General features: G+C 37.2%; 1 protein-coding gene and 1 pseudogene across 1 annotated transcript; both read left to right on the plus strand.

Annotated features, from left to right (window-relative positions):
- The window catches only part of LOC138805546 (aldo-keto reductase family 1 member C13-like), a 60,467-nt pseudogene that overhangs the window by 11,008 nt on the left and 22,398 nt on the right, over positions 1 to 27,061 (plus strand).
- LOC138805660 (prostaglandin-E(2) 9-reductase-like) lies at positions 6,937 to 18,645 on the plus strand. Its single transcript, XM_069990563.1, has 9 exons — positions 6,937 to 7,067; positions 8,845 to 9,012; positions 9,804 to 9,920; positions 10,855 to 10,932; positions 11,377 to 11,499; positions 13,699 to 13,808; positions 14,072 to 14,237; positions 16,058 to 16,140; positions 17,493 to 18,645. Exons 1-9 carry the CDS (start codon positions 6,984 to 6,986, stop codon positions 17,533 to 17,535), a joined length of 972 nt encoding a protein of 323 aa, XP_069846664.1. The 5' UTR covers positions 6,937 to 6,983; the 3' UTR covers positions 17,536 to 18,645.

Genomic DNA, 27,061 nt, shown 5'->3' on the forward strand with positions numbered 1-27,061 from the left:
AGGTTGAGCATTTCTTCATGTGTCTATTGGCCATCCTTCTTTCCTCTTCAGAGAAGTTTCTCTTTAAATCTTTAGCCCACTTATTTATTGGGCAGTTGTTTCTTTGAGGATTTGTTATTGGGGGATTTAATTTTTTGAGTTCTAAGTGTATTTTAGACAAGAGACCCTTGTCCATTGTATGGATAGTTAAGATCTTCTCCCAGTCTGTGGGATTTCTATTGATCTTGCTTCCTATGTCCTTTGCCCTGCAGAAGCTCTGCAGCTTCATGCAATCCCATTTGCCCAACCTTTCTTTGATTTGTGGTGTTTCTGGATCTTTATTAAGAAATTTGGCCTGTGCCAAGGAGACCTAGAGTTTCTCCTATTCCTTCCTGTAATGTTTTATGAGTGTCTCCTTTGACTTCGAGACCTTTGATCTATTTGGAGTTGATTCTGGTGCAGGGTGATATATTGGGACAGAGCTTTAGTTTTCGACAGGTGTTTAACCAATTTTGCCAGTACCATTTACTGAAGAGGCTGTCTTTCTTCCATTCTATTTTTTTAGCTCCCTTATCAAAGATTAGGTGGCTATAGGTCTGTGGATTCATTTTTGGGTCTTTAGTTCTATTCCATTGGTCCTGAGGTCTGTTCTTGGGCCAGTACCAAGCTGTTTTGATTATGGCTTTGTAGTAGAGTTTGCAGTTTGGTATTGATATTCTTCCAGCTCTGTTCTTTTGGCTGAGGATTGTTTTTGCTATTCCATATAAATGTTTGGACTGCTTCTTCTATTTCCTTGAAGAATGAGGTTAAGATATTGATAGGTATTGCATTGAATTTGTCGATAGTCTTTGGAAGTATTGCCATTTTCACGATGTTAATCTTACCAATCCAGGAGCATTGGAGGTTTTTCCACTTCTTTAGTTCCGCTTTAATTTCCTTTTTCAGGTTTTTAAAGTTTTCATCATAGAGGTCTTTCACTTCTTTAGTTAAGTTAACTCCAAGTATTTTATTTTTGTGGGGCTATTACACAAGGAGTTGCTTTCCTGATTTCAACCGCACTCTTCTCATTATTGGCATATGGGAAAGCCATTGATTTTTGAGGGTTAATTTTTTGTCATGCTACTTTACCAAAGTTTTGAATCAGTTCGAGTAACTTAGGAGTGGAGTCCATGGGGTTCTTTAAATACAAGATCCTATTATCTGCAAAGAGGGAGAGTTTCACTTCTTCTTTCCCTATTTTATGTGTGGCATCTTAACTTAATGCTCTTGCTATGCATTCTAATACTAAATTAAAGAGAAGTCGAGAGAGTAGACATCCTTGTCTTGTTCCTGAATTTAGAGGAAATGGCTTTAGCTTTGTGTCATTTAGTATAATGCTGTCATACACAGCCTTTATTATATTGAGGAATGTTCCATGGATTCCTAGTTTTTCCAGAGCTTTCATCATAAAGGAGTGTTGGATCTTATCAAATGCTTTTTTCTGCATCTATTGAGCGAAGCATGTAGTTTTTATCCTTGCTCTTGTTGATGTGCTTAATTGTATTAATAGATTTGCATATATTGAACCAGATTTGCATCCTGAAATGAATCCCATTTGATCATGATGTATGATTTTTTTTTGATGAGTGGTCACAATTTAGCTGAGAAGTTTTACATCGATGTTCATCAAAGAAATGGCTCTATAGTTCTCTTTCTTTGATGAGTCCCTGCCTGGTTTTTGGCATGAGGGTTAGGATGGCTTCATAGAAGGAGTTTGGTAGTGAACTTTAACTTTCAATTTCATTGAAGAGTTGGAGGAGTATGGGTGTGAGTTCTACATTGAAGGCCTTGTAGAATTCAGCTGTAAAATCTATCTGGTCCTGGGCTTTTCTTGGGTAGGAGGTCTCTTATTACTGGTTCTATTTTGAAGTTTGATATAGGTCTGTTAAGTTGGTTTAACTAATCTTGATTTAGTTTTGACATGTCAATATTTGCTAGAAATGTGTCCCTTTGTTCCAGATTCTCAAGCTTATTAGCATAAAGTTTTGAGAAGTATTCCCTTTAAGGTTCTGAATCTTGGTTTTTTTCTGTGGTGATGTTACCAGTCTCATCTCTGAGTTAGTTTATTGGGTGTGTTCCCTTCTTTTTCTAATAAGATTTGCTAAGGGTCTATCAATTTTGTTAATTTTTTTAAAGAACCAAGTATTCGTTTCGTTGATTCTTTCAATGTTTTTTAAATTTTATTTATTTTAATTTTATGTTTTTCTTCTTGTTTATATTGTGAAAATACTGTACAGAGGCATTACAATTACATGGGCAAGATAATGAGTACATTTCTTATCAAGTATTAAATTCATTTAATTCTGATTTAATTTTAATTATTTTTTTTCTGTCTACTGGATTGGGGTTTAGCTTGTTGCTCTTTTTCAAGGAGGTTCAGATGTCTCCAATTTGTTGATGTAGGAACTCAGAGCTATAAACTTGCCTCTGAGTACTGCCTTTGCTGTGTCCCAGAAGAGCTTGTAATTGGTGTGTCCATTTTTGTTGAATATCATGAACATTTGAATTTCCTTTCTAGTCTCTTCTATGACCCACAGGTGGTTCAACAGCATGTTGTTCAGCCTCCATGTGTTACAGGATTTTCTTTGGTGGCTTTTGGTGTTGAATTCTAATTTTATTCCCTTGTGGTCTGAGAGAATGCAGGGCATAATTTTAATGTTTCTGAATTTGGACAAATTTGCTTTTTGACCTAAAATGTGGTCTATTTTGGAGAATGTTCCATGTGCTGCTGAGAGGAACATGTATTTGGTAGATGTCTGTGAGGTCCAGTTTATGTATGCAGTTGTTTAGGTCTGAGGTTACTCTGTTGAGTTTTTGTTGGGTTGATCTATGCAGCAGGGATAGTGATGTGTTAAATTCCCTAATAATTAATGTCTTTGGATCTATGTGTGATTTTAGTAAAAAGCAGTGTGTCTTGGATAAATTTGGGTGCTCTGTATTTGGTGAATAGATATTTAGAATTGTAATATCCTCCTGAGGGAGAGATCCCTTGATTAGTATGCAATGACCTTCTTTACTTCTTGCAAATTTTGATTTGAAGTCTATGTTATCTGATATTAGGATTGCAACTCCCGCCTGTTTATAGAGGTGTTTGCTCAGTCGATTTTAGTTCCACCTTTCACTTTCAAAATGTGTTTGTTTTTGTGGGCAAGGTGTGCCTCTTGAAGGCAGCAGATAGAAGGATGTTGCTTTTTGATCCAACTAGACAGTCTATTTGTTAATTGGAGAATTAAGTCCATTAATATTGAGAGTTAAGCCTGAGAGGTGTTTGGTAGTTCCTGCCATGTTATCCATCTTCATGGAGCTGTGCCAACCTGGTTCTTCCTATGATTCTTGGATTCTCTGGGAGCTGTTTCTTTGTTTGTTTGTTTGACCTTTATTGTGCTCTTGTTGCTTTTCTATTTGTAGGACATCTTTAAGAATCTTTTGTAGGGCTGGTTTGGTGGAGATCATTCTTTTCTGTAGAAGGATTTTATTTGACCTTCTATTATGAAGGACAGTTTAGCTGTGTACAGTATTTTGGTTGATAGTTGTTTGTCTTTAGGGCATGGCATACATCATTTTAGGCTCTTATTGCTTTAATTGTCTCTGCTGAGAAATCTGAAGTTATTCTGATTGGTTTCTCTTTTTTAAATTTTTTTCTTTTTTCTTTTTTAAGTCTGGTCATGGTGCCTGAACTCTGGTCCTGGGTGCTGTCCCTCAGCTCCTCAGCTCAAGGCTATCACTCTACCACTTGAGCCACAATACCACTTCTGGCTTTTTTCTTTTTTCTTATATAGTGGTGAGGAATTGAACCCAGGGCCTCATGCTTGCAAGGCAAGCATTCTACCACTGATCCACCTTCCCAGCCCATGGTTTTTCTTTATAGGTGGTTAACCTTTTCTCCTTGAAAGCTTTAAGGATCGTTTCCTGGGTCTGAAATGATCCAGTAGAGATTAGAATGTGAGTGTGGGATGTCCTGTCGTGGTCTTGTCAATTTGGGGTTCTAAAGGATTCTTATATCTGCATAGGCCTATCTTTTTGCATGTTTGGGAAGTTCTCTGCTAGGATCCTATTAAATAAAATTCCTAGACCATTAACTTCTGTCTCTAGGTGCTCCTCTACACCCATTAGTCTCAAATTAGGCTGTCTGATGGTGTCCTCTACATTTTGAATAGATCTACCATATTTCTTGGATTTGTCTTGAATAGTTGTCTGTTCTTTCTGTATAATATCTAGGCTGTCTTCAATACCAGAGATTCGATCTTCTGCATGGTCTAACCTATCAAGACTTTCTATTTTGTTTTTTATTTCCTTACTTTTTAATTGGTCAGGTTGATGGCCTCAAATTCTTTGTTGGAGCTTTGTTTTAGATCTTGTATGGACTGCTTTACTTCCTTAATTTGGTTTTCAGTATTCATTCTCAGATTCCTTAGTTGATTGGTTATAATTTCATTGGACTTCCTTTCCTTCTGTTGGTCTTCATTCAGCATTCCATTTGTGGCCTCCCCCCCATATTCCTCCAGTTGTCTCTTTGTGGATTCCAAGAATGCCCCATTAATCTTTGCCATTTCTCATCTCACTCACAAAATTCCTCTGTTACTCTTTGATTAGCCTCTTCATGCTTGTGATATTCTTGTATTATCTTGGGTATCTGCTGAAATATTTTATATCTATTGTTATTCGATGTTGTCTCTTACTCAGTGATTTTAATTGAGTTTCATGTTTTTCTTAAACACCAAGTCTCTGAAGAGGCAAAAGAGATTATTATTGAAGACTGTTTGGATAATGGATTGAATTTGAGTTGTCATGTGAGTGGAGAAAAACTCCTTACCCATGGCCAAGTGTTCAAATAAAGACTCGGGTACATCATATCCAAGTTAGGTAGAACACTAGAGGTAAAGTTTAATGATGGGACTAAATACAAATACAGAAAACAGTAAGCTCTCTGCTGAAAGTAGAGAGTATCCAAGTTCAGAATGATAACCAAGTGAAGTTAGAAATGTCAAAGTCCAAATTCAGATTTTACAGGTGGAAAAACTGAGTTTATTAATGTGTGAGAATAACAAATAAAACTAATTAGTATCAAGTGAGGGTTGTGGCACTGAAGAAACAGTTCAAAACAGAGGTTTTGGGGGGGAATTTGCTTTATTACATTATATTTTGTAATAAATTTCTACCTTAAACCTCGAATCACCACATGTTACCTTGTGATAAAAATCAGATATCTTCTGGGCACCTTTGACTTATGCCTGTAACCCTAGCTACTCAGGAGGCTGAGATCTGAGGATGGTGGTACCAAGCCAGTCAGGGCAGAAAAGTCCCTGTGAGATGCCTATGTCTAATTAACAACTCAAAAAATAGAAGTGGCACTGTGGCTCAAGTAGTAGAGCGCTAGCCTGGAGCTGAAGTGCTGAGGGACAGTGCCCAGGCCAAGCTCAAACCTCATCACTGACAAAGACAAAAAAAGGTATAAAAATATTTTAATGTCTGTATACATGCAGTAGCAAGCATGCAGAGCTATGAACACAAGCTAAAAGATGAATTACTTTCATGAAAAATATAGATGTGATCATTTCAAGTTTATTTTCATCAAAACTCAGAATTTAACTCATTAAACACTTATGGCATGAACTACCTACCCATATTTCTTGTCTTCAATGTCTTTATAATCGACTTTAATTATAAGAAATGTGATGATAATGATACATCTATGATAAGCATATAGTATTTGACCAGAGACTTTATAATGCACTTAAAGTGATGAAAAAATATAGGAGTAATGATGTCTTTCATTGAGAATTCATCATCCTTTCTCCAGATTACCCCATTTAGTCTTCCCTGGGACCTAGCAAGTAGTACATTTATTATCTTAATTCCACAGATTAAAAAAAGAGTAAGTCTTAGAGAGTTTAGGTATATTGGTCACAGTCAATCACAGCTTACAAAGATGATCTTGGGAAAAAAAAATCCTTACCTCTGTGAGGCTGAGGATTTTAAGTGAGGAAGACTATAATGCAACATTTATTACAGGTGACCCTCCCAGGAATCCTGTTAGGCCACCTCACATGATATCCATTAATGTTCTGTTTTGTTATGGATTGTTTTGGCCAATCTCCTCCCATGAAATATAAACTTAAATTATAATATTTCCTGACTTTACCTGGATTATATTTGAATATTGACACTGCTTGACAATGCTTTCTGGTGATTTGAATATTTTCTGTCTGGATCTTTAAGCTCATCACTAGCCCTGTCTCCCAGTCTACTTAGACCTGAAACAATATGTCTGAATCTCTGGTTGAATGTCTTGGAACTAAAGCCCATGGGTGTCTTGGGATGGTAAAAAGGGAGTAGTGTTGCAGAGTTGTCACCAGACAAGCTGATGGAAATGCATCACGGGTCTAGGAGTCTAAAGTACAATTGGACTCAAATGCAAAAATTTCCCCTGGCATAGAACAGTGAAGGCTGTCTAGGATGGAAAAAAACATGCTGGCTTCATTCTTTTTTAAAAAAATTCTGGTTAAAGAATCCAAAGTAGAGATGTGTTTAAGTGGCTTTTCTCTATTGCTGTATGAGTAATGTCTTTATTGTTCTAAACAAGATGTAATATCCAAGGGGCTTTATTTTCTTTTTAAAGAAAATTTTAAATAAGAAGTAAAGTATGAATCTAAAGGTTTCCAGTTCAACAAATTTTCAGAAATGATACCATTAATCTATTATAGTAACTCACTATAATACATGGAAGATTCTAAGGAGAAAAAACATACTTCATACCAATTGCTTCTATGTCACTGTGTAATAGTTTATTATAAAAAAGAGTGAGCTGGTTTTTAGTTCTCTTTGTAATATAGACTACAACTTTAATTCTACTTCCTCACACTTGATTAAATATTGGACAGACATGAGGAGACATGATTTCCTGTTAAATTTGTACCCATGAGGTCAAAAGGAACAGTCTCTGTCCAGCCAGAGGAACAACAGCAATGAATTCCAAGTATCAGCCTGTTGGACTAAATGATGGCCATGCGATCCCACAACTGGGCTTCGGTACCTATGTACCCAAAGAGGTAATAAGAATGCTGATCGGTTTGAAGGTTGAAAAGAAAAATAGATTTAGAAAGACCTGAGGCCAATGTGGATTGCAAAGTCACATATTTCTAGTATGACTCTGGGGTGGTCAACCAGTGCTCAGTTTTCCCAAGCTAGTGCTTGTCATATACAGGAGAGAACATTGTGAGAGTGTGATCATGTCATAACCTGTTTATTCTGAGCATTGTGCTTTGTACTAATTGGTCATTGATTTCATAGCTTGGTGGGGAAAAAAGAACAAAAATTAGCAGGCTAAAGCTGTGCATCAGCTTTGATGCCTGGAAAGATAACGATAGCACTAGAATTGTTTTTTTGTTTTGTTTTTTTTTTTGTTTTTACTTATTTCCTACAATAGAAAGTCTTGCTTTCTTGTGGAGATCCAGAGAAATCAAGGTGATAAAAGTTAACTTGTTTCCTAAGATCAATCAACTTTGATTCTTCTGCCTCGAGTTTGTTAATTTTTCAGGCATAAAGGTGGGGAAGACTGCAGGACACCACCACATACTCATCTCTGGTGAATCTCCGGGTGCTGTTACACCTAACAAACAAGTATTAGATCAGGAGTGTAGGAGCAAGAAAAGTTTTGAGCTTGAAAAGTTTCTGAAATTTTTTAAATAAATGTTTTAAAAAATCTGTGTTTTGGTTTGCCTTTTAAGAAATCATTTACTGAATGAACTTTAAAATTGTGACCCAATTTTGGTAGAGGAGGCACTAAGTCCAACCATACCCTCTCTAAATCCAAGAGCTTTAGTTTTGAGGGTTGGTGGTTACACCAATTATCTCTTACATGATGGAGTTAATTACTTATTTATAAATCTATGACCTTTAGCATATATTGTTTCCCTCCCAGAAATTTGTTCAATTTTAAAGAGAAAATGACTGTACATAAGAATGTTAACAAAACTTTTATACCATATCTCAAGAGCACTGGCCCTGGATAACACCTGGGAAATTTGGTATTTTACTGTTTTGTGACCTGTAACGGTGGTATGCTTTTTTATTGCTTGTATAACCAGAGGGGGAGTGAAGGATTGGAATTTTGGGGTGCCATAACAGAGACAGGGCCACTAGGTAAATAGCACTGGCAAAAAGTATCTTTTGAAATGACTTGAACTTTCCTTGTAGACATGGACCATGCATTGTCACCATTTAGTGCTCCCAATTATGTTCTATGTTTTTCCAATGAGAACTCAACTAAGCATGATCATATACCTTCTGTATTTTCTTCTATGCACATTTTTCCTGTGTTCCTTCTATGTTGTAATATTATTATGTAAACCACAGGGTGGTGCTGTCTCCATCCTGAGTCCTGTAAATCTTTCTAAATCATTCTAGGAATTCCTTGGAACAAGAGCTTCTGGAATCTTCCAATGTCACTGATTAATTAGCATTGGCTGTGTTTGAAGTTCAGAGAAAAAGCCAAATTCTGTTATTAAGTAGAGACTACCACAGAAAAACAGGTTTGGCTTGATTCCTCCAAGTGCAGAATTAAGTCCAACACAGATAAAAATGAGTTCATGGAAAGGTGATTATTTCTGTGACCATCACAATTGCTGTTTGGATAACCCTTTGTCTTACAGCAAAGATGGGATTTAAGTTCACAGAAGTGTTACCCTGTTACATGATTAAGTGATCTGAAGATGACACTGGAATACGAAGTGCTTTCTAATCATGTTAACTATCTACTTTGTTTCAAATGGGCTACCTCACAACATTTATCTCCAGCTTCTGCTTTTCTTTTCCTTGTTGATCTAGATTCCTAGAAGTAAGGTACTTGAGGCCACCAAAATAGCTATAGATGCTGGCTTCCGGCACATTGACACTGCGTATGTGTACGAAGTAGAAGAGGAAGTAGGGCAGGCCATTCGAAGGAAGATTGAAGAGGGCACTGTGAAGAGAAAAGACATATTCCTCACCTCAAAGGTATGCTGCCTACAATAGGTAGATGCAAATTTATTGAAATGTGATTTGGGGAAGAATTACATGATTGGAGCAATAGTTGGAAGAGTTGTTCTTGGTGCTACTATTGTTATTCACATGTAAGGCTTAATATTAAAAACAGAGTGAAATAATTACTAACTTACTCTCCATGAATTGGTAGGTTGGCAGACACTTTAACATTCAAAGTCTCAACTTGAATCATTGTTTTAACGGGTGCTATAGAACCACTCAGATCTATGGTCAAATCACAATGTTCTTCATGTCCAGAGTAACTTTCTAAAACATTATTTTTGCTATTTGGAATATTAAATCTTACCTTTACTCTTGGAAAAGATCAGATGAGAATTTGCTGGGTATTAAACAAAACATTGCTAAAGTGTGTTTTTTTGCCCAGTACATTTTAAAATATTCAAATATCTTTCCTTTCATTGATGGAAATAAAGGTATGTGGATATGTCTCCACTGATTTGAAGAGATGAGATGTTTAGAGAAATAGTAATACTGCAATCTCTTTGGAATAAGATTCAGAGTTTGGATAATTTTATTAATTGACCAAGATGCTATCTCAAGTAATTTCCTTCCACTGTCCAGCAAATTATTTTAACAATGACATGGCCCTGACAGGTCAAGGAAACCTAAGAATAAAGGCATTAATTTTCCCCTATGGACACCGATATCTTCCTAGTGTAAAACTTCTCTGAATTTGGTGAATCAGATTCTCACTTGAGGTAAACCATCAATCCAGCACAATTTGTATTTTTTAACATTTGCAGCTCTGGTGCACATTCAATCGACCAGAGCTAGTCCGGCCTTGTCTGGAAAGATCACTGAAGAAACTACAGTTGGATTATGTGGATCTCTACCTTATTCATTTTCCAACTTCATTGAAGGTAGGCTATTTGCATCATCTAACTGAAGCATATAACTGCATATGACATGATAATTATTTCCATAAATGATTGAGAAGAAGCTTTGATCATCAATTTATGTAAGCTTTGGTTAAAAAATTGATAGAATGACCCAGGATATTTCATGAGTTTACTGAATTATGTAAATAGACAGGTGAAGCAATGGCTAGATTTAGATTTAGTCTTTAGCTATTTCTTTTTTCTTTTTTGTCAGTCATGGGGTCTGAATTCTGTGCCTGGGTGCAGTCCCTCAGCTCTTCCTCTCAAGTTTAGTGCTCTACCACTTGAGCCACAGTGACACTTCTGGCTTTTTCTGCTTATGTGGCACTGAGATTGAAATCCATAGTTGTAGAAGATCAAGGCCATGTAATTGTTGATTTTCCCAGTGAGAGAGAAGTATTTCTCTGGGGAAAGTGAAGCTGAGAAGTAACACAAGTCCTAGGGATATCTCTTTGGGATGGGAAACCAATATTTAATAATACTTAAAATTGATAGGGGATTACAACTACCTAGACTCCAAAGACATTCCTTATTACTCTCATTCAAGCATCTTTATAAGCATAAGTAAGTGGAGGAGTCCTTCATTTACTCATTTACTGGGCTGGGAAGATGGCTCAGTGGTAGAGCGCTTGCCTTGCATGCCTGAGGCCCTGGGTTCGATTCCTCAGCACCACATAAGCAAAAAGAAAAAAGCCGGAAGTGGTGCTGTGGCTCATGTGGTAGAGCGCTAGCCTTGAGCTGAAGAGCTGAGGGACAGCGCCCAGGCCCAGAGTTCAGGCCCCACGGCTGGACCCAAAAAACAAACAAACAAACAAAACTCATTTACTGTTTCATTCCTGAAGTGTACAAAGGACTTTGTCTCTGGGTAGGATGACAGTGCTTGTTGAGGTTGCTGTAATGTCTGCTTCTATTGCAGCCTGGAGACGAAGTCTTTCCGAAAGATGAGCATGGAAAATTGATATTTGACACAGTGGATCCCTGTGACACATGGGAGGTGAGTACTTCAAGAATAGACTTGAGAGGATGCTTAGAGAGTCAGGTCATGTCTCCAACTCCAAGAATGGAATCTGTACCCTTGAAATCTACAAACTCATGACATTTACAATGGTGTTTTGCAGGAGTGATAGGGGAGAAAGCATTAGTGGAATGTAAAAGACATGAATGTCTGAGCAGAATTGATGACAAGAAGAGTGATCTCTTGCTTCCTTATGCAGTGATGTCTCTATTTCTCCAAGGAGCACACAAAATTATTTCTTTGTATGTGAATTCTTTGTATGTGAATATATTCACCAAATGTCTTGACCATTTTTCTTCTACCAACAATCATATGTAGTGAATTCATTGTTTATTGATAGTGTTTCCGTCATCAGCTCCATTTTGCATTTATATTGATTCAACCAATGGTACAGATGGATCGGCAGAACTCCTTCCTTTTTAGGCCATGGAGAAGTGTAAGGATGCGGGATTGACCAAGTCCATTGGTGTGTCCAACTTTAATCGCAAGCAACTGGAGCGGATCCTGAACAAACCAGGGCTCAAGTACAAGCCTGTCTGCAACCAGGTGAGTTCCTGCTTCCTCTTCTCTGTCTCTTATTCACTGACTTGTTGCTGTGTTTCTGCAAGCTATTACTTTTACCTTCTCCCCTGTTTAACTTACTTTTGTGGAATGGAAGATTCTAAGAACAAGGATAGGGGGGTTGGCCAACTGTGTTTGTGCCTATTGGGAGATTCATAGTGTCCAGTGAATGGAAGAATCTGGAAGATGTAAATGTCATCAAAATGGGCTGCAGTCATTAGACTTCAGAGGCAAAGTACTTATTGTTGGCCTATGAATGATGGGGAGATTGGATTGACGATGGTGTTGTATATAAAAAACAAGGAAGTCCCATAAAAACGCCAACTTGGAAAGGAGCAGTGGGAGAAGGAAGGAAGTGTGGAGATCCATGTGAAGGGTCTGTGGAGTGAATGCTTTGGTATTTTGTGCTGTTGTGTCTGGCTTCAGGATACTTGGCTAGCGACATAGGTGCATGGAGAGTAAAGTGGGGGCTGCCAAAATGACCACACAGATCAAATATCTGTTGGTGGGGATCTTAGTGAAATCCGTACATGGAAACTTAGAGTAAAACACAGAGCTGACTCAATGCCTGAAAACCTCTAAGTCAACTCCTCTATTCTGCTTTGTTTTTAAAAATCACATCTAGTCTGTGCCTGGTTTGAGGCTCTATATTACTGTCTTCAACAGCTTAAAGTCCTTACAGCTGTGAAGTAAAAGTGTTTTGAACACAAAGCTGGTCATACTATTTAAATTTGTGGACAGTGACACAATCCTACGATTTCCCAACATGAATGTGAAGGCAGTTTCATTACAAGTTTTATCAAGTCTTTTGTAATGAAATTTATCAAGCACTTGGAGTATTCGTATTTTCCAAATTTCTTGCCAGTTATTCAACACATGGCCATAATTGTCCTTATTAATGCAGGTAGATCGTCATCCACATCTATAGTAGTTTTGCTGGTTCTCTTCAATAACATTGCAGACCTGGACATTTTCCTTTAGAGACTTGAGCAGATGTCTTCTTGGAATGAAAATCCTTTCTGACATAGTTCAATTTCTGTGACTGTATTCTAAAAATTAACGACAATTCATGTACATCATTTAAATTTAATCTGTACTCAAATTTTCCTATGATTTGATCTGTTCATTAAGTAGGCCCACCTAGATGTATCCTTCATAAAGACATAGTTTCCTGACTGACAATTACTAGTTGCCTAGATGTTGACCATTGTTAATAAAGGAGGTCCTTTGACATTTTCACCTAGTAGTTTAATATTCATTCATAATTTCTGTAAGAAATATAGGCCATAGGATTTATGAAAATTTCTTTGTTTTTACTTCTGTGTTTATTGTCCTTAGCAAAAATTTATTCAACATATCAGAATAAACTATGATAATTTCCATAAGACAGAGTAAATCTTGCCTTTCAGTTTCAAGTGTTCTAAGAAAGGAGTTAAAGGAATAGTCTCTATCAAAAGGCAGAATACTTTTTATTTATCTTACCTTCTTTATTTAAGTCTATTCCATTGAGCTAATGTATTTTTATTCCATTGAGTGCATATAATTTTTTATGGGACAGAATTATGGCTCATTCTCAGGGACTCACTCTCTCTCTTAGTTTTGTGGCTAAGGTTGATGCTCTGCCACCTAAACCATGCCTCCTCCTCCGGACTTTTGCTGGTTAATTAGAGATAAGAGTCTTGCAGAATGATCTGTTTGGGCTGACTCAGAACCTCAATTCTCATGACTCAGCCTCCTCAGTAGTGATAGAGTTATAAGCATTAGCCACTGGCACTCAATTTCATGAAAAACACTCTGAAAAACCAAAAACAAAACTCTGACCAGTGTCCCTAGTAGAATGCCTGCCAAAATGGTTCTTTTCTCCTATAGGTTTTCCCTGTTCAAATATCTGGTCTCCATTTCAGATAGGTCTTTTGTGCCCCACAAAAAGAGTTTGTCATGCCTCTTTGTCCTCTAAATGGTTTTTAGCATATGATGTGGTCTACTTTAGGAAGATTACTTTTTTTAGACATATCCAGGTAACAGATATGCGAAATTTATTTGTTAGAAAGTAAACATTACATTATTTTGATCATTTCAATTCAAATTGAATGTTACACATTTTTATTCAGGTTTGCTTACTCTTAATTTTCTTCTTGATCAGTGCATAAATTTGCATATAATTCCTGTCATATCCATCTACAGGTGGAATGTCATCCTTATCTCAACCAGAGCAAACTGTTGGATTTCTGTAAGTCCAAGGACATTGTCCTGGTTGCCCATAGTGCTCTGGGAACTCAACGAGCAAAACAATGGTAATCCAATAAAATATTTACCAAAACACTGTTCTGAATCAAATATTTTGATTTGTGCTTAGTTTTCTGGCATTGATTTTGAACTGGTTTAGGAACCGGGGAGAATTGCATTTCTTACATGGTCCCTCATATGACCGATGCTGATGGATCAAGAGATTGCATTTGATGACTTGGTCTAGAGCAGGCATCCTCAAGCATATTGGAGCTCTGCAAACAAATAGAATACTCTGTCTGCAGTTCAGCATTTCTGTCTTTCCTTCCAGGGTAGACCCCAATGCCCCATTTCTTCTGAAGGACCCAGTTCTTGGTGCTGTGGCAAAAAAGCACAATCGCAGTCCAGCTCAGATTGCCCTTCGCTACCAGCTGCAACGTGGGGTTGTGACCCTGGCTCAGAGTTTCATAGAAAAAGAGATAAAAGAGAACATACAGGTGATAAGTGGGTACTGTGGCATTAGGTCTCCTGCATAGACTGTGCAGGTGATGGGGTGGTGTGCTGTGGTCATAGTATTCTTCATTTGGGTGTTATCTTGGAACTTCTTAGCACCATTTTTGGGACCAAATTGTTTTCCCTAGAATTTCCTGTACATGCGTGATTCACAGTGTTCTTGGACATCCTATTGCTGTGTATATAATGGGAGAGACAGCACAGTTTGAGAGACTTAGGGCTGAAAAGAGTACAGAGAATTTAATCAGCCAGGTGCTCTACAACTATTCTAATATGAGAAATTTTTCTACCTTTCAAGTTGCAATATGATCCACCTCTGAGGCAAACAGTTTGAATACAGAGTACATCCATTTAGGTGGAGAATGCATTGTTGGAAAATTTGTTTGGCCTTAGCCAAATGAAGTCCTTTGTATGTTGGAACCTCTCCTGTATTTACAATAAATTCTCTAATATTTATTGGACAAATGTATCAGGATGCTGATTGGTTATTGCATGGTAGGTCTCAGCAATTCTCCATGAGGTTTGTCATTCACTAGACAACTAGACCAAAGATTTTTTCTCATATAATACTATCCAAAGTAGGTGAGAAGAGAATTGCCAAACTGTTTCATGCCTTAGATCAGAATTAGCACATAATTCTTTTGCCAAGCTCTAATGTACAATGCAGTTTACAAACCAAGCAACATTAAATGAGTGGGGAAATAGCATTCCTTAGGAGAACAGTTTGTCAATGTATACAGAAAAGAGTGTTGGAAGCCGGGCGCTGGTGGCTCACGCCTGTAATCCTAGCTACTCAGGAGGCTGAGATCTGAGGATCACGGTTCAAAGCCAGCCCGGGCAGGAGAGACCGTGAGACTCCTATCTCAAATAAACCACCAGAAAACCGGAAGTGGCCCTGTAGCTCATGTGGTAGAGAGCTTGCCTTGAGCTGAAGAGCTGAGGGAAGTGCCCAGGCCCAGAGTTCAAGCCCCACGACCGACCAAAAAAAAAAAAAAAGAAAAGAGTGTTGGAGACGCAGGGATATGTATTTCTGGAGGAGCAAGTTTGCATCTTGTCATTAATGTACATTCTCGAGAGTGTTTTGTACATCCATTCAGATATATTTGTTGTAGTAGCTTCTCAAAATTTCTATCGATGATTTTATTTGATCTTGGGTATATTTTACCTAAGCAAAAGTTCCTTCTCTAACTGTAGTCATCATGACTTTATAGTTGATGTGGATGATGACTGTCCTGTCTTTTCTTTGGAATACAAAAATATTCTCCCAAATTATCTCCCAAGAGTTTGACGGTTTTGCTTCCAAAGAGTAATTTTGCTGGTTCTTTAGAGGTAGTATGTCACAGACTTTTCTGTCTAGACTAGCATTGAACCATGAGTTTTAGCATTTTAGCCTCCTTGATAGCTAATATTTCATTAACATTTGGGCAAATTGTGAATTAAACCCTGTGGAAAAGAACATGGTCACATTTTAAGTGTATGCGATGTCATAGAGACACCTAACATTGTCCTTAACAATTGCTAAGTTATCTTGCATACATAAAAACCTTTTCAGTAGTAGCTTTGTTAACTTCTATGTACATTAGACTGCAATCAAAACTATATCAACTTTGTTCATGCCCACTGTCTTTTGTGATTCCTTCTGTGTATAATCTTCTACTGTATCAACATATTTTATCTCGAATGTATTTCCTCTTTAGTTACTTGAGTGTTTTGACTTTGTATTATTAAATCTGTTTCACTTGAACTTCTAAGATTGCCAAATATACAATTTAAGAATTGTAAAACTTGTCTCCTTGTATGATAGGCTTTTGAATTCCAGTTGCCTTTAGAAGACATGGAAGTCCTAGAAGGCCTGAACAAAAATTTTCGATATCATCCAGGTGTTGGGTAAGGAACTTGGGCAAAAATATTTTCTGAAATTTCTTTAGTTTTAAGTCTCGCCTTTCTTTCTTTCTTTCTTTCTTTCTTTTTTCCTTATGGTCCGGTCGTGGGGCCTGAACTCTGGGCCTGGGTGCTGTCCCTCAGCTCTTCAGCTCAAGGCTAGTGCTCTACCAGTTGAGCCACAGCACCACTTCTGGCTTTTTTGTTCCTTTTTGCTATGTGTTGCTGAGGAATCGAACCCAGGGCCTCATGCATGCAAGGGAAGCACTCTACCACTGAGCCACCTTCCCAGCCTGCTCCTTTCTCTTTCAAGGTACATTTGTTCAGAATCCAAACATTACATTTTTCTCTCAGGGATTTTCCACTGACATTGTCATTAAGACATTCAGTTTTGTGTTTCTGAACTATAGACACCTCAGTGTAGAAGATAAAGATGTTTTAGAAAAGAGAGATTTGATATCTAAGGAAGAGTGCATACTTAAGTTTTTCCATTGCTGAAGATAATGTAGAGTTGAAGAGACCATTAACAGTTTTTTATGTTCTGGGTTATAGACTAATATTTGACAAATACCATAAACAAAAGTAAACAAGGAATGCATATCTCTTGTGCCTACTGGATTTTCACTTATAACAGAAATGAATATGATCATATTTGAAAGGGAATTACACAATCCTTATTCACAAGAATTAGTATATGCATTGCTCCATTATTGTTAATATTTTTGTTAGTATAGAAAAAAATGAAGGACCATGTAGGGACATAATGCAAAGAGACAGAACATTCTTGTCAATTACTGTGTTAAAGGATAATGATTTGTATTACTTTCTAGTTTGTGTGGTATTGATATTTAGAAAGCTACCAATTAGATGGTTATCTGGAAATGGAGAACTATCTTAAGTGACATTCTCTCCATACTTGAATTTAACAAAATTGGTGCACCGTAAATTGTTTTCTGTTAGTTAATATTAGATTTGTACTTCACAACACCTGATATAACCAGTTTCTACATTCACTGAGAATTTGAAATAGGATAGGCTTTCTTTGCTTTTATTGTTTAGGAAGTTAGACAGATATAGGGAAAAGAGAGTCACATCAGCCAATGCTTGTGTGTTTTGTGTATCTAATCTTAGCAGAGAATGCATAATGCATAATTTAGTTATGGTATCTTACAGAATTTCTTATAAAACCATATTATTCCTTAGTGCAAATATTAGTATTTAATGAGTAGTATTTAATATATCTAGTTTTTTAGGGAATAAAATTCTAACTTTTACCATAGTGATACATAGATATCACATCTTCTGTAGAAATGGGATGATCAAGCCCATGATGCTTATATTCTTCTTTCTCATTTTAGATTAGTTGACCACCCTAATTTTCCATTCTCTGATGAGTATTAACACGAAACCTCTTTTCATGATCTTGCCTGAAGTTATCTGGAGATCGATGGACAACTTTCAGATGCTGATGATTGGACCCATCACTTGTCAATTCATGCTGCTTAGAAATTCACACTCAGCTTAAACTAAATCCACAAATTTTGAAGAGAAGGCATTGAATTTGTTATCAAACAAATATGAGATTTTTCCCATAGATCTATGATTATATCAAGACTTGTGTAACTTGCTTCTTTTTGAATATTATGACTGCAAAATGATTCGATTTAGTCTGCGGTAAGATGTCAGGAAACCCTTCTCTGATACCTATTTCAGGATATAAATGGGTCGTTTTCAGGTTCCAGAGAATTATCAGTTAGTAGGAAGTTATCAGTCTGTATTCCCAACAAAGCACTGAGCTTAGTTCTTGGCTCTAAGTCTTGAAGCTAAGGTACACATTGCAAGGATATATTATATAGCTCCCTACCAGGCAGGATATAGCACAGCTACTGGAATCTGAGAGGTATTCCTGTGGGAGGCTTAGGTAAAGATGATAGAGGGAGAACCATCCAGGGAAGATAATGAGGAAGGAGGATAGGTGAAGCCCTAATAGATTGAATTGAACTTATCTGTGCTTGGGATGTACTGCCAAATGCCTTTTTGCAAAGTAGATCCAAAAGATAGAAAGGATCTTTCATACATTTTACCCAGTGCCAATCTGAGACATGCCTAGCATTAATTATAAAAGGAAAAATGGGAGCCAGGTGCTGGTGGCTCACGCCTGTAATCCGAGCTACTCAGATGTCTGAGATTGGAAGATCATGGTTCAAAGCCAGCCAGGGCAGGAAAGTCCATGAGACAGACTCTTATCTCCAATAAACCACTAGAAAACCGGAAGTGGTGCTGTGGCTCAAGCAGTAGAATGCTCACCTTGAGCTGAAAAGCACAGGGACAGCACACAGGCCCAGAGTTCAAGTCCTATGACAGAAAAAAAAAAGGAAAAAATGGGAATTATTATTTGCAGTATGTCTGCAAGCAATGTGTTTTAGCAATCATTAATTGACATTATAACCAGAAATTCCTTGGAAATTCAGCACATCAAGTGGCATCAACAAAATGATAGCACTTTCTGTGCTTGTACAGAAAGTATACTTTACACTTCCAATTTATATTAGACAGATTGTAACAAACATGCAACTGTGTCCACCAACAAAGTAAATAGCCAGTCAAAAAAATTAGAATCCAAAATGCTAGGCAATTTCATTGTGCTTTTTCCCACTATTGTACAAAGCTACCTAGCAACAGTAATTTTATTCATCCATTTGGAATAAGGATATTCCAACATTTGCAAAGGAATGGATGGAACTAGAAAAAATGGTTATGTGAAAGAAGTCAGGTCCGGGGAGACAAAGGACGAAAGTTTTCTCTTCTATATGGAATCTAGAATTAAATTGTAAATGTCTTAGCAAACACATCAAGGTAATATATTAGATACCACTATATTAGACAAAATATGGTATTTTCAGGGGAGAATTCAAATAGGACAATTTCTTAGAAAGACTAACCCATACTTGAACAAAATGAATACCAGGAAACACTTGCAATGTGGCGGCCAGGGTCAAGAGGATAGCAATAGAAAAGGAAAGACAGGAAGTTGAGGAGGGAGCGAGCATGCAGTCATAAAATTTAATGCATATCCTACAAAATTAAGAAAATTAAGAAATAGGAGGAATGGGGGGAATGACAAAAGGAGTGCCACTAATCAAGATGCATTGATTCTACTTACAAACTGTTGTGTCAAATTAATTCCTTTGTACGACAACTTAAAGATAATAAAATCATAATATAAAAATTAAGAAGAATTGTACTGAAGATGCTTCAACTTTTGGACTGCACTATGACTATCGACTCTAAAACACTAAAACACTTTGATTTATTTTTACATCCGTGGATACATCTATATTTCATATATACCCCTGAAATTACATGACATGTCAGAGTGATCCCATTTAGCTTGTTGGGGTCTAATTGGAGAGGAATCATTATTAGGTGAGGAGAAGCTCTTCCAACACTGGAAATCTCAGATCTTTAATTTCTAAGGCCGGGTAAGTGGATTGGCAATCTCAAAGATTTACAGCTCAAATCCGTGAGACTATGAGCCTCAACTCCTGATGTCCACATCCAGAGTCTTATGCAGGTTGGAGGCTCATTACTCTTGCCTTTAACCACCAGGGTTGCTATAACTTGGTGGCTATTGAACTCCTTGATACACAGCAGCAATGGGAAGTGGCAGCAGACATCAGTAAGAAGGAAAAGGTGACCTTTTCTAATATTATGTCTCCAGTTGTCTTCCAGTCCCACAACAACAAACCTTACAACTCTTGCATGTAAGGAACTAGGATTCTAAGCCCTTGGGAGAAGTATATATTCCATCATTGAGACCAATAGCATTTGATTGCTTGATACCTAAGGCTTGCAACAATTTGGAAAAGGGACCAGAGCCTGAAATTTCTCTTCTCTAGCTCATTTCAACCTTCTGCCTTTCTTCAGGGAAAGATTGAATTTTGGGTAGTTTTCTTTTCTTTTGGAGGTCCATTCAGTCACTCTGTGTCTTTTAATTGATAAAGTAAGGCAATTGACCTTCTGAAGATTATTGAAAGAGATAATATATGTGAAATATGTGCTTGTTTCTAGCATTTTGCTCGTCTTTGTTTGCAGTATCTATTTGTATTTTCCTGATTTATTGTAGAAGTTGATAGCTCTTTTCCCATTCATGTATGGTAGTGAGCTGAACTTTAACTCTTTTAGTAGTCTCAGAAATTTTGTATGCTTTGTTCATTTAAATTGTTAAAAATATTTATTCCTGAATTTAACATATTGAATGAACTATATTTAGGTGCAGCTATTCTTTCTCCCTCTTGATCTAAGCTATTGCGGTGTCTATCATGCAAGATTGTGTAAATCTTGCATATTGAAATTTTTTCATTTCCAAGGTCTATTCTGGCATTTTCTCAAAATCTCTGCCTCCTTACTAAATTTGTTCATATTTTGTTTTGTTTCTCTTCATTCTACTTAAATTTGCTACTATCAGATATAAAACAGAGAGTTAATTCTATTTTCTTGTATTTGCTAATACTTGCTTGAAGCCCTAAAGTATGATCTACATTGGAGATAGATCTATGGACTGAAGAGGTCTATTTTTCAGCTGTTGGAGGAAATATTCACCACCAAGGACCTGATTTCAAGCCCCTGTAACAGCATTCATGCAAACAGACACACACTCTACAAAGTTACTTATAGAAATCTGGAGTCAAGTGAGCAGAGAAGCAGACTTCACAATCAGTTTGTTGAGATACTACCCTGACTTGTGATGTGTGGCACATGTGGCACAAAAGATTTCTGGTCATTTGTCCAGCCTTTCACATAGAGAAAATCTATCATGTCCAGTAGAGGAGTTGGAGGTTAGAATTCATGCAAAGTTTACATTAAAATAAAGGAAACGTCCTCTCAAGAAAGGTGAACAATGAGGTCACAACCATGAAATGCAACCCAGGTCAGTAAGTCAAGTCAGCATATAGCATAACGCTGCAATATATCGTGTGAGAGGAAATCTGCCAAAGTGTAATTGTGAATAGGGACAATTTTAAAATGAAGATCACCTAGTGAGTTTTGAGACTAGAGAAAGGGCAATTGATATTCAAGTATTCAGTGCTGGCTATCTTCCAGGGTATTCTTTTTCTTTCTCATTGTCCAGGTTAGGACATTTCCCATTTTGCTTGTAAACACTTTTCTTTGATTATAAACCAAATAAACATTAATTTCAAAAGCTGGAAAAACATTATTAAGGGGTTTATTGAACATTCTTGGTCCACCATTCAGAAATAATCACTACTTATTGTTTTCATCTTGCACATTGTATGATTATAAAACATTATTTACTGAGAATATTCTCATCTCTTGACTAACCCATCAAGGCCCTTCTCCTTACATTTTAAAGTTCTCCAACAATCCATATATGAAATCAGTTAAGTTGTCCATTAGTTAACAAATGATGAGGCAATGTCCTATGTATTCTTTTTTTTTCAGGTAAGGGGAAGGTTTATTAATTATTCTGGCTGGCTATGTTGGCCCTCCATGTGGCTGGGAAAGTCCTGGGAAAGAGCGCTGGGAAGAGAAAGAGCTGGGAAAGAGAGAGAGCTGGGAAAGAGCTGGGAAAGAGAAGAGAGTCGGGAAAGAAAGAGATCTGGGAAAAAGAGAGAGCTGGGAAAGAGAACAGAGCTAGGAAAGAAAGAGAGCATCAATTATTCAGCTGCTGTCAATCTACAGGTTCTTTACAATTTCAATCAAAATCATAAATGCTTTAGCTGAACTCCAGCTGCAGATTCAGTGCAATTTCCATGAAAATTGCAATGTCATTCTCCACAGAGATAGAAAAATCTACCTTAAAATTAATAAGAAAGCATAGAAGACTCCACACAGACTAAGCAAACCTAAACAAAAGAGCAACCCTGGAAGTATCACAATACCAGACTTCAAGTTATATTACAGAGATGTAGTATCAAAAACAGCATGTTATTTGCACAAAAATAGATACAAACCAATGGAACAGAGTAGAAGACCTGGAAATAAATCCTGCAGTTACAGCCATCTAATTTTTTGTAAATGAGTCTAAGATATACACTGTGTAAATGATAGCTTCTTCTAAAAAATGGTCTTGGCAAAACTTGTTTACTAAATGCAGGAGACAGAAAGTAGATCACCATCTTACACCCTATACAAAAATCAACTTTGCATGGATATATTAGATCCAAGGAAATTAAAGATAAAATGGAATCATTTCACCTGTGGTCTTCTATTTCTAACAATTAGATTAATGTTTCAGTATTTAGTGAAGTGAACTCGCAAATTCAGATTCTTAGTTAACTATTTAAAAAATTTTAAATTCTGATAAACAATGTACAGAGGGATTACTGTTTAATGTCAGGCAATGAGCACATTTCTTTTTGGACAATATGGTGTTTTTCTATGTTATTGTCCAATTCATGATTAATTATTAATTCAATGCAAATTCCCTTCTTGAACCTTTAATCTTTGGTCTACATTCCATGAACCAGAGTCTGATGTTACTTGGAAATATCACTGAACCTTTCATTGACTTATGCATCATCTATCTTATTCACTTACTAAAAATCACTGTACAGACTTTAATAGAGCTAAGCTACCATCTACCTTACTCATTTAGTAATGACAGCAGACAATGTGATTCATCAAACCTTATTTCTATCTGCTGTTATCATGCCTTCTATTTAATTAGTTGGTTAAATTCAGTTTCTAGATATTGAAATCAATTTAGTCCATGAAAGTTTTTTAAAGCCACAAAATGGATTATGCAAAAGATTGAATCTTGTGGACAACAAGTGTAAGCCAGGACTAGAGTTGGTATTTGTAGTAGTCTTCAGAAATGTTTCTACTTAATACCTTGCCTCTGTATTTCTACAGATTTGTTTAGATTTTGGTCCAGTCACTTCCACTGATGGCAGATATAACCTTGAGCTCAGATCTCAGGGCTATTAACATGTGACCTTTAGTTTGTGTTTTGTAACACCAGAATTAATCTAGAAAATAACCTGAACTAGCCATATTTTTTCCCACCTGATCTGGGCCATTGATGAATTCAAGGAATGAAGATCAGTGATTGCACCTTTACTTGTTTATATTGGTTTCATAATGAAATTCAAAGTCAAAAGTTATTGGAACATCTGTGTTTCACTACTACAGATTAGTAACAAAGCCAAGTCCTGAACCCTTAGCCTAACAGATTCTTTCTCCCAGATTGCCCAACAAAGGGCCCTTTTGGTGCAGGTAGCTAGCAACCAGCCGTCTCCCTCTTACTTAAAGCAGCATTCCATTTGGTTAGTTACAAGCCATTCCTAGTAACTGCAGACACTCTTATCTTCTGTTTGACCACAAATCTTAGCTCCCTCTGTCCAGGCAAGTTCCTGTCCTTTGCCCCTTGATATTATAAAACCACCTCTTTCGAAGGAGGTTCTTTCTCCCGTGGCAGAGAATTAACCTTGTCAGCTCCTTTGCTGGCAATAAACCTCTTTCTTGGTTCTAGCTGACTGTGTGTGTGTGTGTGTGTGGTTCTGGGTTGGTGCTTTCCCTGAACTACTACCTTCCTCAGTGAAAGATAGCCATTTATCCAAAAGAAAATTCAAGGGCATGAAAATTATCACAACTCAACTAGAACACTGCATAAAAACATGGAAATGTATTCTACTTTATCACATATGATAGATTCAAGAAAATAGAGCCCTTTCACCCAGGCATTTTATTTACAACTCTAAATGCAAACATGGGATAAAGATGGGTCATGTCGTTCTACTGTTTCTTATGCTGCTTTACTTTCCAGTCCTAGATTTATCTGGGAGCTGTGGGTGGAGAAATGAGTTTGTTGAAATTGCTTTCATGATTGCTTCTAGTGCAACCAGGAGTCTAGCATTGCACAAAAGATTTTTCAAATATTTACCTCCCATGTGGCAAAGAGATCCAACATATCCAATAAAAAATATACTAAATTAGCTTTTTTCTACTGTAACCTTTATTTTCCATATTAACAAATCACCCTTAAACTTAACACCTTCCTATTCCTTCATGTGATATAATTTGGGCTTCTTTGTTCAGAAGAGATACTAATCTGGAAATTGCTCTACTATAAAAACATCCTTGCTTGGATTCAATGAAGTTTGTTTCTTCTTTTGACAGATATCTATGAAGTCAAGGATTTTTATGCCTGAAAGGCAGAGAGATCCTATGGTTAAAATAAAACATGCTTAGCCAAAACAGGAAACAACTACACTGCACAATAGTCATTAATCTTTTTCTGTTGTGAGAACTAGAAATGTTGACTTAGGTTGGGAAACCTTCCAACACTATCCACAAGAAAACTCCCAGAGCCTGGACAACAATAAGAAATCCTGAAAGACTCTTTTCTTCCAGCACAGTGAGAACTGTGAAGGGGAATGAAATGACACCATGACCACCAAGGCCTTGGTTCTGTATCTTTGATCCTGAGGTATCTAAAGGAGCTTTAATTAGTAGATTAAGGTTCCTACATACAGCTCAAGATATAAGTTTGGTTCATGGTGAGATTTCCTATACACCTTTGGATTTTCATCTCCTGTCTTCTCCTATGCTCTTATGTAAGTACTCAATTTCATTATGGTACAGATATTCATTGGATCAGAACCACACACACACACACACACACACACACACACACACACATTATTTGGAAAAATTTACACTAAAAGCTGGATTAGAAGTAGTCATTTTTGTAGTCCTCAAGTAATATATCTACCCATGTTTACACTTCCAGGTCCATCCAGGGCTTTAACACTAAATCTCTCTGAGTTAAATGAAGACATTGATGTTTGTAAGGTGGTTTGCATGTGGGATTGTAATTAATAATTGCTTTCAAAATTCCCTTTCATATAAGTGATCTGGTTTTAATTCTCTTTCCCATGTAGCATATTGCTTTAAGCTTCTCCTGTCCAGAGGAGGGTATTGGCTTCCTTTACTTGGCTATTCATTAAATGGGCAGTTCACTTTTAACTGATAAAACAGGTCTGAATCAGAATGAATTCCAACTTCTAGTGTGTGCCACTTGATTCCTGTACGGGGCTTTGATCCTGCCATTCTACCTAACAAGGTACAATAATAGTATTTGGATGGAAAATGCAAAACAAAATAGGTTATGAAAAATGGAATGTGGGCTGGGAAGGTGGCTCAGTGGTAGAGAGCTTGCCTGGCACACACGAGGCCCTGGGTTCCATTCAGCACCACATAAGCAAAAAGAAAATAAGCCGGAAGTAGCACTATGGCTCAAGTAGTACAGTGGTAGCCTTTAGCTGAAGAGCTGAGGGACAGTGCCCAGGCCCAGAGTTCAGGCCCCACGATGAGCCCCCTCCAAAAAAATAAAGAAAAATGATATGTGTGGCTTGTTGTGTCAATCAAATTGCTGTGAGCATCTGGGTGTATCACTAGGTTTTCTGCTTAAGTGTAGGCTAGAAGCTAGTCCATATGCAAGAGAGAAGTAGACTTCTCTGGGTATCAAGCTCTCATATGATCAGTTAATATTTTCTGGACATTGCTTTCCTTCCCTCTGTTTAAGTCAATGTTCCAGCTGGGTAGAAAAGAAAAGCAACTTTGCAATCAACATACCTGATGTTTTATTTCCATACATTTTTGACCATTTGCATTTCTTCTTTTAGGAAATGTCTATTAAAACCATTCATTCCTTCATTAAAAAAATTGTAGTACTTGTTTCTCTTAAGCATTGTGAACATGTAATATTCGCTTCCGGGAGTACTCAAATATGTCCTCCTGTTCTGTAGATGATCTCTTCCCTGAGATGACTGTTGCCTTTGTCATACAGAAGCTTCTTAAAGGTTGACAGGGTGGCAGAACAGTTTGACATGAATGTGGCCTATTACAGAGAAAGAGGAGTTTTCCTGTAACTGAATTAGGGGCTGGAAGGGAGTGCATAGGGTTTTCATAAGTGGTAGGGGAGAGCATGGTGAACGGGCTGAGAATGACCAGTCAGAGACTAGGGCTGGTTTGGGCCCAACAGGAATCTTTATTAAAAGGCCAATGCCTGCAGGGAGGACTCCTGTCTCAAAGACCAGCAGACCTGTACAGAGCTTGCACCAAGCTTTTAAAGACAATAACCACATGCTTGGGGTGGAGACCAAGCCTTAACAAAAAGCAGCCCTTATATGGACATACTTAAGTATAAGCTCAAATGCCAGAACTTTTATCCAGGAAGATATTCCTTGACCTTTATATAGGGGAAAATTGAAGGTGTTACTCAGAGGCAGGTGATTTAAGTCATTTATGGAGGTTCATCAGGGAAGAATCAGAGCATTCGTAGTGTAAAGCATTTGTAAAGCTATGAAATCTGCATGTTTCTGAAGCAGAGTATTCCTAGCTCACATTGATCAATGGCTTCTCTCTAGGTTCCCTCCAACCTGTAAGAAGTACCCTGATAGCTGTAAGAAGTTACTTGCACTCAGTTTCCTTACTTCACATTTCCTTACTGGTTTCTTATATGAAATATTTAGAGACTTGAATTTTTGTCCTTAAGAACAAAGAACCTAGCCAGGCACCAGTGGCTCACATCTATAATCCTTGCTACTCAGGAGGCTGAAATCTGAGGCTCCCAGTTCAAAGCCAGGCCGGGCAGGAAAGTCCATGAGACTCTTTTTTGTTTTTGTTTTTTTTGTTTTATTTTTGTTTTGTTTTGTTTTTCCACAGTCCAGTAATTTATTTTAAATTGGAGTAATTTCAAATTCCACAAAACTGAGGAAAAACAATATTTTGTTTGAATTCTCTCTTCTGTATACTCAGTGATCTAAAACACCACAATAGCCAACATACACAAACTTCAGTGAAGGGTTAGTAAATACATACAAGAGTGGAATCATGGTGCTCTTTGTTCCTGAATGGAATGGTCCCACAGAAAAAGCACATGATACAACACAACGTAAGG

The sequence above is a fragment of the Dipodomys merriami genome, unplaced genomic scaffold (assembly GCF_024711535.1).
Source record: "Dipodomys merriami isolate MVZ:Mamm:240054 unplaced genomic scaffold, mDipMer1.0.p SCAF_4, whole genome shotgun sequence".
In the NCBI taxonomy this organism is placed as follows: Eukaryota; Metazoa; Chordata; class Mammalia; order Rodentia; family Heteromyidae; genus Dipodomys; species Dipodomys merriami.

Coding starts and splice junctions, on each gene's coding strand:
- LOC138805660 (XM_069990563.1), top strand. CDS start 6,984: ATGAATTCCAAGTATCAGCCTGTTGGACTAAATGATGGCCATGCGATC. Junction 10,933..11,376: donor ATCCCTGTGACACATGGGAG/GTGAGTACTTCA, acceptor CTTCCTTTTTAG/GCCATGGAGAAGTGTAAGGA. Junction 16,141..17,492: donor CGATATCATCCAGGTGTTGG/GTAAGGAACTTG, acceptor TTCTCATTTTAG/ATTAGTTGACCACCCTAATT.